The sequence below is a fragment of the Notothenia coriiceps genome, unplaced genomic scaffold, assembly GCF_000735185.1.
Source record: "Notothenia coriiceps isolate Sejong01 unplaced genomic scaffold, NC01 NC01_scaffold00022930, whole genome shotgun sequence".
Taxonomy (NCBI): Eukaryota; Metazoa; Chordata; class Actinopteri; order Perciformes; family Nototheniidae; genus Notothenia; species Notothenia coriiceps.
In genome coordinates, this window is record NW_011355631.1 from 308,498 (window position 1) to 321,849 (window position 13,352).

At 41.5% G+C, this 13,352-nt stretch overlaps 1 protein-coding gene across 4 annotated transcripts in view; it reads left to right on the top strand.

Moving 5' to 3' along the window:
- ntng1a (netrin g1a) overlaps positions 1-13,352 on the top strand; it is a 90,806-nt gene that overhangs the window by 52,403 nt on the left and 25,051 nt on the right. For all 4 annotated transcript variants that reach the window (XM_010781257.1, XM_010781260.1, XM_010781259.1 and 1 more), the window contains exon 4: positions 12,391-12,563. In XM_010781257.1, coding sequence (XP_010779559.1) covers positions 12,391-12,563 — 173 coding nt within the window. The remainder of the gene's footprint in view (positions 1-12,390; positions 12,564-13,352) is intronic.

Genomic DNA, 13,352 nt, shown 5'->3' on the forward strand with positions numbered 1-13,352 from the left:
ATGTTTTCCTGTCAATTAAGCAAGGGTTCAGAGGCTTAATTAGCTCCCTGGCATTATGTCAGCCTGTCGGTCTGTAACTGGTCGCTTTTTCTTATATATACTTTGGTATCTCCTTACTCTACTCTGGCGCCAACATGAGGTTAATATTTTTGGCTTTTAATCCAAATTGATGGATTAGCTATCTGTCAAAAGCTATCCCCCAAAGCAGTTCTAACTTGTCTGATATGACATAATATTCTGCAGGATTTCATTTTTATAGTGGTATACCATTCAAGTTTTGTAGACTTTAAAAATGAAGCTTAGGAAGCCGAACTTGCCAAACCAAATGTATAAACAGCATTTAATTAAACAGGCTACTTAAAAAGGCCTTTCATTTTCATCACTGGAACACTTCCACGAATCACAGAGAAACAATAAAATCAGTGTCTTTTGTTGAATTGAGTTCAAAATCAATATCAATATGTTGTAAGTACTGCAATTTTAAGTACTCGACATAATTAGAAGCTTTGATTTATATTTATTTTTCTGTTAGATTTAAACTATTATATCAATCACATTTTTGCTGGTTTGAAAAGTAAAGCACATATAAAATATGAATTTAAGACTCCCTGTTCAGAAAGTTTTCTCTGAAGGTCACAAGTCGTGCAATGTCTGCGCTGTGCTGCAGTTATGAGAAAAAAGATGGTTTGTTTTGTTACAGCAAAAAAAACGGTATTTCTTTATTGGTCAAGGGCATACGTCTCGTCCAAAAATATGTCCATACCTCAACTACCTTTTCTAAGCAGCAATCCCTCTAGCTACTTATTAAAACCTCCTCTCTCTTTCCCCACGCTGACTTCCACTCACACATACAAATGGCAGCATGAAAGAGGGATGGATTTTGACTGCTTAGTCTCTGTTTGCTGAATTGCCCCTTTCCAAAGACAATCCAGCTTAAACCTATTGTACTGTACTTTCACAAGGCCCATGATATTTCTTTTTTTTATATTCACAACACAAACAGCAGTGTTTGCTTTCAGCTTGTTCCTGTCTGAAAGAAGTTGCTGCATGCATTGATAAAGGAGGCTTCCTATAGAAAACTCTGAAGGCGTAGTTTTTATGAGAAAATGCACCAAGGTGAAAGTGGCCATACTTGCTCTTAAGATAAATGGTGCTGTTAACACAGAAAAAAGAAGCTTTTACTCCAGTAAAAAACATACACTAAAACATATTCAAACATTTAATTAAGATGTTTAGCTTAGTAAAGCATAAATGTGTACCTTTTCTTGTAAACATACAAAATAAATGTGTATATATGTTGTTTCTAACCACAACACTGTATATTGTAACATACAATTAATACTCAAAATATTTGCAAAGCCAATCTTTTTAGTATTTAAAATCTTGCATTTTTTACATCTGTGTTTGCTTCTTTGTGGTGTTTCTCATCAGTGCATTTGTGAACTAATTGCTATCTTTCCTTGCATGTTACCTACAAACTATTGTTCTGCAGAAAAGCGTTAGATCATTTATCATAACTAATGCGAACCCACTCATAAAAACGCAGGGTCGAAATGCCTTCTCTTCAAAAAAACAAGTGATGTTTCGCACTGAGACCAACATGACACAAACAACTCAGGCTTCCTGTAAATGGTACAGAACCACTCCGTTGTGGGATAAAATCAGATACACTGAGACCTTTATGTACAAATAAAATCCAGTGATGAGCCGCCGTGTCACTGACATTGAACCCGGAGAAGGGGTACAAGCCAATCCCTCACTGTTTATCACAGGCCGGAGGAATGGACTGAGTCCAGAGATATGAGGAGGAAAGCTACGAGTGACATGAAGATTTTATCGTCAGAGCAGAGGACTGGTAGCGCGTCGCCTCAACAAATCCCCTTCCTGTTCTCAGGGATGAAGCAACATTCATTTTTCACTTCAGAAGTATCCAGTCCCCGCATTCACCATGAATGTTTAGAATTGAGTACAGGTTTGCGAGAAGGGCCCGGTTCTTTCCTATGAAAGTTGCTAAGTGGCTAATGAAGCTAAAATTGTCTTTCTCTTGAATACAAAATACCCGGATATATACTCAGTTTTTCTCGTTCACTTTCTGGAGTCTTGGCCAGGATTGAGTGGACTGCGAACGAGAGTCACTATGGCAGTGCACCCTGCCCTTAAGCAAGGCACCCTTATCTGCTTGGGGGACCGTGGTGCCGCAAGTTATCATCACTTCCCATTCATTAATGTGCGTATTAATCAAGGAAATAAATAACAACAGCGTTCTTATCACTACAAATAGCCAGCACGGACAACAGATTGGAGTTATGTCATAGACTGGAAGACTCTCACGTCTCACATATGGGATCTGGTGGGAGCAAATGTGTATGTGTGTGTTTGGGTAAATGTGATCGCACTTGTGTGTGTACATATCCTCCAGGCAAAAAAAAGCCATCCCATAGTTGTTCCATAAATCCAAATCTGGTCCAGCAGGGATTCAATCTAAAATTCCCCCACACACACATACACACACGCACGCACGCACGCACACACGCACGCACGCACGCACGCACGCACGCACGCACGCACGCACGCACGCACGCACGCACGCACGCACACACACACAGCACGCACGCACGCACGCACGCACGCACGCACGCACGCACGCACGCACGCACGCACACACACACGCACACACGCACGCACGCACGCACGCACGCACGCACGCACGCACACACACACACACACACACACACACACACACACACACACACACACACACACACACACACACACACACACAAAGATAATGCAGGCAGCATCTTTGATTCCCGTCATGACCCATACATTACTACGCCTACAAACCAATTTATTATCTGTTTACTGTTTACCATGCAGTTACATTCATATCATGACAATCTCAATGGATACAATGAGCAATTTTCCGATCTGATTTTTCATAAAGCCTTTTTATCTCCAAGTTAAGGTAGCCAATTGTTCTCCATTGTGCCACATAAGGGTCTGGGGCACAGAAAGCAGCCCTATCGGAGGCTTTATCTCTTCTTCACTGTCGACAGAGCACATTCAGCATTCATGTGGTGACCCATTTCATTAATGGAGAGGCCTTTTTCAACGTTTCCTCCCCCCCTCTTTGTCAGCTACAGCCTCCCTCATAATGGGTGCTCCTGTCAGGGTCTCATGACTAATCCCCTCATTGACCTCTCCTTCACTTGCAGCCTCCACCACCACACTGATGATTTGGTAATTGGTATAGATGTTGGCAACACCTGCATTGTCAATGCCATCTGGAGAAACATAATACACTCTGCTCGGAACTATTTTAAACATGGTTCTATACTAAATTGATTATGTGTTGTATGCTTGTTATATCAGTGGAATATTTAGATTTGGAAAGAAGGGGTAGAGTAAATAACCAAGTTAAAAAGTGATTGAATATTTGACATGCATTCATAAATACATATCTGTCTTCCAACAATTTCCCCGAAAAAATAAAGTATACCATAAATACGTTATAAATATCACGTATTTGCCATAAGCACAATCTATTCACCCAGGTCACAGACTGTTCTCTCTCCTGCCTTCTGGGAGAAGATACAGGAGCTTCAAGTCACGGACAAGCATACTCAAAAAGAGTTTCTACCCCTGGGCTGTCAGGCTGCTTAACCACCACACATAATGCAATAACCGTAACCATTCTCACACATACACACATTTTTAATGCACTTTATATACAGTACTATTTGTATATCAATATTTTTAACTATTTATTCCCCCGTATGATTGTTGTCTGTCCTATTGCCGTGTTTTTTAGTGTTATGTATGTGTTTGTATTTTTCGCACACCGGGACAGAGTTGCACTCTGAATCTCGTTATACTCTGTGTATAATGATGACAATAAAAGGCTTTAACTTAACTATTCCCTGCCCTGGCTATGTCATTGTCGCCATATCTAGACATGTCTATTTTTAAGACCTGACAACTCAATGACCAAAAAAAGTGGTGATGATTTACAATGATCTAATCAGAGATGCAGAAAACTTGGCTTTCTCTTATCAGTGAGACATCCCACTGAGCTAGCCATATCAGCATGGGTGACTAGAAGAAAGCCACTTCAGTGAAGAAAACACCATATGGCTGTTTATCCCCCCATCATAAGCTGAAGCAGATATTTCGAACAAAGGGAGAAGTGTCGAGAGCGTCATCACACACTCCCTGTTTGTCTAATTCTCCTTGTGTTCACACAAATACGCACACACAGTGACAGTGACGATGTGTTTAGATCCCAAACCTCCCCAAGCGAGATATTTGATTCTGATCTGAAGACGACAGGGAGTGATGAATAAAAAATGCTTGATAATGGGATCATTGAGTCATGAAAAGCGATTCTGAGCAAGTTATCTTTCGGGGAGGCCGATGAATGCAGACGCTCATTATGTACGGCTATCCGACGGTGCTTTAGCCTTCAAGCAGAACAGGAGCGTACAATAGAGCTGCACCTGACAAAAGAGAGGAAGAATAACAATCAAACAAAGAAAAAGTGTTGTACTGAATTTTCCAGACCTCTGCTCTTTTGAAGGTAATGTAACTTACTGGAGCATGATGTCTCAGGGGAAATGTTCTTTGATAAATTAGAGGATGCTAGATGATTGTGATTGGAGGGTCTGGGTCAAATTCAATAGCATTGACTTACTACGCTGTCCAAAACATATCACAAGGGCTGCCTTTATGTATGTCACAGTTATTTTAAAGCAAATATTTACCATACTTTACCATAGTTCATTTGACTGCACTGACCCTCTTTTTTTATTCTTTTATCACTGACCCGTTTGGGAAGCCTTTGTATACTGTACTATTGAATTGCACTTGCATGAACAATTCAGTGATAAGAGAAAGACATCTGAAGCCCTGCCACTATTTAGAAAGATCTCGTGACGGAGACATTGCACCCTCAGTTTAATATTGTGCACCTTCAGTTGAAATGCAAATAATTATGACAAGCACAAGGTGGTGTGGAGTTTCAAAGCTCACCTTCTATTTTGGTTAAAGAATGTGCAGCAGTAATACATGCAAATAAGACTTGGTATAGGAAAATATAAATCAGCCTGTTATGCTCATTACATACACTCTCAGTTATCTAAAGGATACTTTACCATCAGTTACTAGGCCTATATATTACAAAATAAAGCACATTTATTGATGAAACGGTTTGTAGGACAAACACTATGTCAGCAATAATCTCACCTCGCAGCTGATGAAAGGAGATTTGCGTAATTTCTTGTTGTCAGTATTTGATTGAATAAGTAGTGATATTATTCTTTGTTCTGAACTGCAGCTCAAATCAAAGTTGGCAACATCAACCAGATGTTAATTCATAAATACTTTTTTCCCCTGCTGCAACGGACAAACTGCAACAATAAATCTGTGAGAAAAATAATAGTAAAAGTGACCATTTTATAAATGTGTTGTGAAGTTTCTAGGAATACTCTCCAGCTTATTAACATCAACCCAAATAGCTAATCACTAAATTAGTTTTGTCTGCACAAACACACATAAACCTGCATGCCCTGTTACAAGCAATCTTTACATCTCATGTGATTCTCATTGTTCACCAGAGTCCATGCAGCTTCTAATTCAATGTAGTGGAAACATTGTCCCTTTGGGGTTAGGGTTTATCAGGGTCTCTCAGTTATTTACAAACCCAACAGATGACACGGATACAGCCCTGACCTCATAAAGACGGAAAGGAGATGCTAAGAGTTAGCACCTCTGCTAGCTGGGAAAAATGCCAACATTTTCTGTAATTTCACCTGCTCTTCGGGTCCTACCCTGGTTCCAGTTTCTGGTCCCTGGTGGGTGTAGCTATTGGAGATGTCTGCTCCAGACATTGGGATTATGTAACAAAAGTAAGTGTTAAGTCAGTTTAATGGCGAGTAACATTAGCAAAGCAACAAGATAACAGAAGACCAATAAGAAGTAACACTTCTGAGTTGTAACTTGTATATGTTCACTTCATTGTGGTGTTATTTCATATGATTAGAACCTTATCAAAAACTAGGTGAGACTCAGTACAAAATGCATACTGTACAAAAGTGTTGGATAATTAATGAGAAAATGTGTGGCTGTGGAGGAGTCAAATGTTTTTTTTTCTGCTACAGTACATTAAACTTGTTTTCTCTTTATTTCCACACTCTCTCACACAGAGGTCATATACAGTCTAACCTCTCGCAGTTTGCGGCCGAGCTACCGACCCAAACGGATCAATGCGGCAGGATCCTTTGGGGAGTTACTTCCTTTAAGAGCGCCAGTCATCGATGTCGCTTATGAAATGACAAGATCACTTAATATCTCTCCTCCACCTGGCCTCTCCTTGAATCTCTATGGCACTATCCCCTCAATGATGGAGCTCTCTGCCTCCTCTGCAGTGCATTTTCTGTCTCCGGGTCCTCAGCCAACAGTCTTTAGCTGAGAGCAGTATCAGTGAGGCCCAGCATGTCGATTCTATTGAACTGGCTTGGCATGTCACAGGCAGTAAAGACCCCCTGATTGACTCCTGCTTGGATAGCATGTCCAACTGCATACATTAGTAATGTTGAGGACTCGATAGATGGATGGCCCGGTCGATTGATGCAGGCAGGCGACACATTTACCTCAAAGCAGGGAACCAGAGATGGACTGAACCAGCAGCACAAGAATCACAAAATAAAGTATATTGTTCCTTTAACTTGGCTGCTTTTAATTATCATCATTTTAGTTTTGCAAGACTGCAACAAGTGTTTTTTTTCTAAATGTATAATGAATTATTTTTAGAGGAACATACAACAGAAACAAGAATCCCTCACCAGCTCACCAAAACAATCATTACAAATCATTTAGAGTGCTGCAATTTTTAAACCAGCTGCCATAGTTCAGCTAGGTCCGTGTTCTGAGTGACACTTCAAGTCTTAATTGGCTACTTAAGCGTATCACTTTTTTACGCAACAAATATACTATTGTCATCATGAGCGCAGCCAGGCTGTAAAACGTGGCAGTTATGACTTCTGATTCAACTCCCTATGTTTATTGCATTTATACAAAATGAACCTAATTAAAAACATGATTTAAAAATGGTAAACCAGCCTGGGTTAGACTTTGGGTTAGACTAGCCGTCAGTCAGAAGGTGCTTTCCTTTTCTGTAGCCTGTACATTTTTTTAAACAAATGTATTCACCTCGATGTGAGATCTGCAACAAGTTCTGTCATCTAAGATAGGTCAAACTGCATTTTTAAATACTTAAAAGCCCTATAAATCAGCTGCTCTGTAAATTACTTTTTTCGCATGCAACAAAAATATAAGAAAGAAGTAAAGAATGGGCCATGATTCTTCTCACAATCTCCATTTGCCTCTTAACTGCATACTTTCTGATACAGAAGGATGCAATTAAGGGGAGGTTTACGGGCGAGGTCCATCCCAGGAGACATCGTGCTGATATCCCACTTAATCCTCTTCCTCCCACAATGCAAAGCAGGCTGGGGGAAAGAGGTAGAGGGGGAAATTAGTAAGTAAGACGTAAGCAGACAGGATGATATGTTTCAAGCCAATACATACGTCAGCTGCAAGCTATACATGTCAATGTGTAAGAGCTATAAAACTGTGTGTGTGTGTGTGTGTGTGTGTGTGTGTGTGTGTGTGTGTGTGTGTGTGTGTGTGTGTGTGTGTGTGTGTGTGTGTGTGTGTGTGTGTGTGTGTGTGTTAAAATGTTCTATGGTATCTTTTTACCAGTCCCCATTTCGTCAGCATGGAGTTATCGTCCCCTTTCGGTAATGTAGGTGTGTGCGTGTGTGTGAAATATAACTTAAGCAAACACACGCCTGAAGGCCATTTTAACAGCCACTCCTGTTTTTATATTTCCTTTTCATCACACATAATTAAGCCTGAGTGCTCTCTGAACCACTAGACCCCCCGGACACCCCCCCACCCCACTGCCCGACCTCTGCAACCCCCTGTCTGTTGTCGCTTATTTGCACGACACACTGAATGCAGACACAGGCTTTAAAAAAGTGTTTATTAGCTGTGTTTGACCCAATTGGCTGCATATGAAAACACCTGGGCGTTAGATTGAAATTTAATTGCTTCACTTAGTTAACCCACTTAAGGACCATGTTGAGTTTAGTCTGCTCAATTTGTTGGGTTCAGCAGCTTTGTGCGTCGGGGATGTTGTAGGCTTGGATTATGGATAATTACTATCAATTAGTGGCTGATACTTTGGCTTTGAAGCCGCTACGAGCTAAATAGAGCAATGTCAGGGAAGGAACTTGGCTAAACGAAGATGATGCAGATATTGGCTGAAGTAATAGAAAGGATACGGAATAAAAATTCTGAAACAGGGCATTGTTTTGGTCTGTTTTTGTTTGTGGCTGCTGGCATCATCAGTGGAAAGGCGCAATATGTCGTCTGAACATGGTGTCAATCAGAATCCCATTACTGCAGAGGTCATAGACACACTGCTCCAGGTGAGCTAAGTCCGTTGGGCCGCTCTCGTTTCCACCAGGATAAAGGAAAATAATACATTTGGGCCAAACAATATTTCCTGTCTCCCACATTTTAAGGAGAACTTTAAACTTTTGTCAGATTTGAGAATATGTGTGCTGCTTTCTCTCAGAAAAAATGGAATGTAAACTTCACTCAAGGTTTTTTTTTCTTTTCTTTTGCCAGTCAAGCAATTTGAGCTCATAGCCTCACGGGTAATTTTATGAATACATATCAGGACCTTTCGCTCACAGCCGGTGGCTGGCACACTCAATATTGCCTCAAGCAATATCACTTTGAGAGCACCACACAAAAACAAAGATGCTTTAGCTCCATGAATATTTATTAACAGGAGATTAATAGGTGGATGCAGAAGAGAGATATGAAAAGAATGATATAAAGAATGACGGAGAGTCAGAAGGAGAAAACCTACAGAGTTTTCAAAGTGAAGCGGAGCCAAAAGGGAAATTAAGACAAAAAACACACGTTGGGGAGCGCTGGAGGGATTTTGCTATTAAAATGCTGTCAAATGCACGTTTACTGAGATCCTTCTCTGAAACTGTTGCTGCTGGCACAGCGATGAGGGAGCCTCTCTTGGTATCCACATTCAGGGGCCACTGCTGATTGGCAGCACAACAGTTCTTGTGGGTATAAGACCCTCAGGGCCTGAGCGGCGGTCTCCACTATTATGCCGACGGCAGTATCATTTCTGGACGCTGATTAAATTGTTGCCGATGTTGAAAAAAACTGAAGGTTAAACCACAAAGGGCCATGTGAAGTCGTTTCACAGCTCATCCTCCAGCCGCTCCTCACGTCCACACACTCACACATACATACACACTATCAAGACTGTTATAACAGAGAAGGAAGGGAAGTGAATTGACCAGGGCTGTGTAGGACTTCATTCTGTTCTTACCTTGATTTTAGCCACTAATGGACGCTGACTCAACTCACACCACTTTTTCTCGATCAATCCCTCTGCATCTCAGTGTGGTCTGGATATAACTGCCATAGCTGCTGAAGATTGAATCCAGTGTTACAAAGGGATGTCACAGTCTAGCTCCTCAAAGTGGACTCCTTTAGAGGCTCTAAAGTGCTGGCTATTATTTATTTGAGAATACTTAAGTAGACTTTATTTTTACATGGGTGCTTATTACCTAGATTAGGTACGATGCTTTCAGAGAAGTCCCTTCCTAGGAACAAACATCACTCATTACATTGTAAGTGCGATAAAACAAATGTGGACAATTGAAATAAAATCGGCAGCTGGGATTGCATTCATTTGAATCTGGATTGTTTAAAACTCAAAAATTGGATTTAGGTATGTAATGGGTTTCTGTTAGCCTAGGAAACAGAAACACTCGTACAGTAGTGAGTGGCAGGCAGCCTTATTACTGCTCACATCCTGAAGCTACAACATGGAAAGAACATGAGCAGCATGAGATAGGAAATGCTTTCAAATGTTTCAGACATGATATAATAACAGGTGTTATTCTTACTTCTGCCCACCTTATTATCCATGAGCTACTGACTCCAAATAAAGACTACTCCGTAGCCTGGTACTAAAGAGTACTACAAAGTGGCCAGGTATCAAACCACAACAAGCAGGTAACTTCAGGGTCAGGGTAAAGGAGTGTTGAGTGATTTGAAGAATGTAGAACCTCCACATTATTGGAGTTTTTTATTTTTGAATTATGTATTTATTTCAAGAAGGACTATGCATACAAATACATTCATCTCAGAAAAGAGAAGATATGAATTATGCCAGATTATAGCTAATAGCTCATTTCCATTTGCAGTCCTAGTACCCACGTATCAAGCAGAATCGGCAGGGTTTGACAGAGACCAGCTGTCAAACTCATTTCTAACTAAGACGATAGCGAACATAACTGTAGGGCTGTAGGTGTCATCTCATTCACCTTTTTTACTCTAGCTCTCACTCTGCCTTAGGAAGGAATAGAAAAATGCCTTTCACCTTTCTCTTAGTAAAGAACAAGCATTTTCAAAGTAAGAAGTCTGGTTTGTATTGTGCCATTTTGTTTGGCTCTTAGCCTTTAATCCTAAAATAAACAAACACAGTTCCATGATTTCAGGGTGAGTCATGCGTGTTGGAATTCAGTTTTCCAGTTTTTTATTTAAGTTGCAGCCAGGGTTGGCATCGATACTATGTCATGACTCACTCTGCGCTTAGGACACATTACTGTTATCTTCGAAAATAAAGCATCCTCATGCTGGTAATGTTTGTGGAGTGTGTCGTGTCACATTTCTGCATTAGATCTCAGATCAGTCAAACTCTCTTGTAGCAGGACACCAAAACACCAGACAAAAGAGCCACTTTTTTGGTGATGGTGTTAATGTGATGAGTCCATGTCAGGTCCTCAGTGATGTGGACACAGAGGAACCTGAAGCTGCTGACTCTCTCCACCGTAGTCCCATTAATGGCGATGGGGGCGTGTCCCTCTCCCTGCTGCTTCCTGTAATCCACAATCAGCTACTTGGTTTTGCTGACGTTGAGATGGAGGTTGTTATCCTCCTCTCTGTACGCCATCTCGTCGCCGTCGGTGATCAGGCCGATGACGGTCGTGTCGTCAGCAAACTTCACGATGGTGTTGGAGCTGTGTGTGGCCACGCAGTAGTGTGAACAGGAAGTAGAGGAGAGGGCTGAGCACGCAGCCTAGAGGGGCTCCGGTGTTGAGGATCAGGGTGGAGGTTGTGATGTTTCCCACCCGCACTGCACAGAGGGCGCTGCTTAGCCTGAGGTCCCTGAGCTTGATGATGAGATTGGAGGGCACAATTGTGTTGAAAGCTGAATTGTGGTCATTGAACTGTATTCTCACATATGTGTTCCTCTGCTGTGCCTGTGGGATGTGATCTTATCATTATTCGAAAGGCTAATACATGTGTACACACAAAAATTATACATTCTCAAATAGAAAAATGTGATCCTTATGTTTACGCACTATATCTAATATATCTAAAATTGTCCTATATCTAAAGTCAAATAAACCATTTGAAACCCCAAAGGACTACGTTGAAATGCCATGACACAACGCTTCATGACTTCCTTTGCATACTGGATTTTGAAACGACTCACTCACATTGTCTTCTATGCAAATGTCTTTTAAAAATAAGTCTTAACAATTCCCCATATTCCTCAAAGTACGCTGCACGAGGATCATAAATTAATTGAACAGATAGATATCCCCTCAATGCTCATCTAGCCACAGCACAAAATGAATTTAGTTGAGTTTATTGTTAAATGAAGGTTCTGCAAGAAGGATGTGCATGAGGATTAAGTGCACCTTAAGGGAGTCCCTCTCTCCAAAATGGAAATATGCTTCTGAGATCTCATCTCATATTAATTTGTCATAGCTAACGTAGCCGTGCTGTTGCTCACCGCCGCCCTCTGGCTAACTCTGAGCTATTTCTCGCCTCGCAGATCCACAAGCCTCTGTGCCTTCATTTTCCCATTTAACTTGGCTTGTTTTCATCAGCCCCCCCCCCTCGCACCTCTTTGTCCCTCTCTCCCTCCTCATCTTCCCCCTCCCATCGACTATGACCTTACAGTTTTGCATTCTCCAGTGGGACAATTAAAACTACCTTCCCGAGTGGGGGGGGGAGGGGGGGGGGAAGAAAAAGGGAAGAAATAATGATGCCAGATTTGTTCGTGCAACTGCTTGCCTTTGAACTAGCTCCTCTTAAGTTGAACAAGCAACTGTTATAGCCGGTCTGACTGTGTTCCAATGCCACCGCTAGTCAAGGACATGCTGCCCTTCAGCCAACAAAATAAAATCTGTCTGATGTTCATTCAGTGCCAGAAAATTCACTCATGTTCACATATTTTTCCCTTTCAAATTCCCTCCCTCTCTCTACCACTCTTGACAGGTGCAAGTGCAACCTTCACGCCAACAGCTGTGTGTTTGACAAAGAGAAGTTGGGCTGCGAGTGTGAACACAACACCACTGGGCCTGACTGTGGCCGCTGCAAGAAGAGCTACCAGGGCCGAGCCTGGAGTTCTGGCTCCTACCTGCCCATCCCCAAGGGCACCGCTAATATCTGTGAGTACACACACACACACACACACACACACACACACACACACACACACACACACACACACACACACACACACACACACACACACACACACACACACACACACACACACACACACACACACACACACACACACACACACACACGCGTTGAGTAATTAAAAAGGATGGGTCACATGACAATGTAGGTATTCATATAGATATAGATATGAACAGAATATTGAAGACTTCCCCAAGGCATTTGCTGCCGGTTCCCAATTAGCAGCATTCTGTGTGTCATCTATGAGAGTTCTGGGGTTTCAAAGCCATGCAAAGCAATAACAAATGTGACAATAAGATAAAAGTTTATTGAGCAAACAGAGTGCGGATTTACCTTCTATTGTGGGTGTATATTTAAGCAATGGCTCACGACAGGCCGTGGTATATGCTCATTATATCACAGCTAAGGGGCGTGGTTCGGCCCGACGCGAAGAAGATGAATACCTGAACAGACTTGCTTTTATACATTCTTTTATTGTTGATAATCATTCCACCAGTGTTTATGTAGTGGGTGATATGAATGCTGACATATCAGACAAAAAGTCCTTGTTTGCTAAGCATATGCTGCAGTTTTGTGATGATAACAATCTTATATTATCAAGCCAAATACTTGTGCCTACAGATAGCTATTCATATATAAGCGAGGCCTGGCATACAACTTCATGGCTTGACCATTGCATAAGCACTGCTAATGCCCATGACATTGTAAGATCAATTGAGATTGTGTATGAGGCATCAATGTCAGATCACATT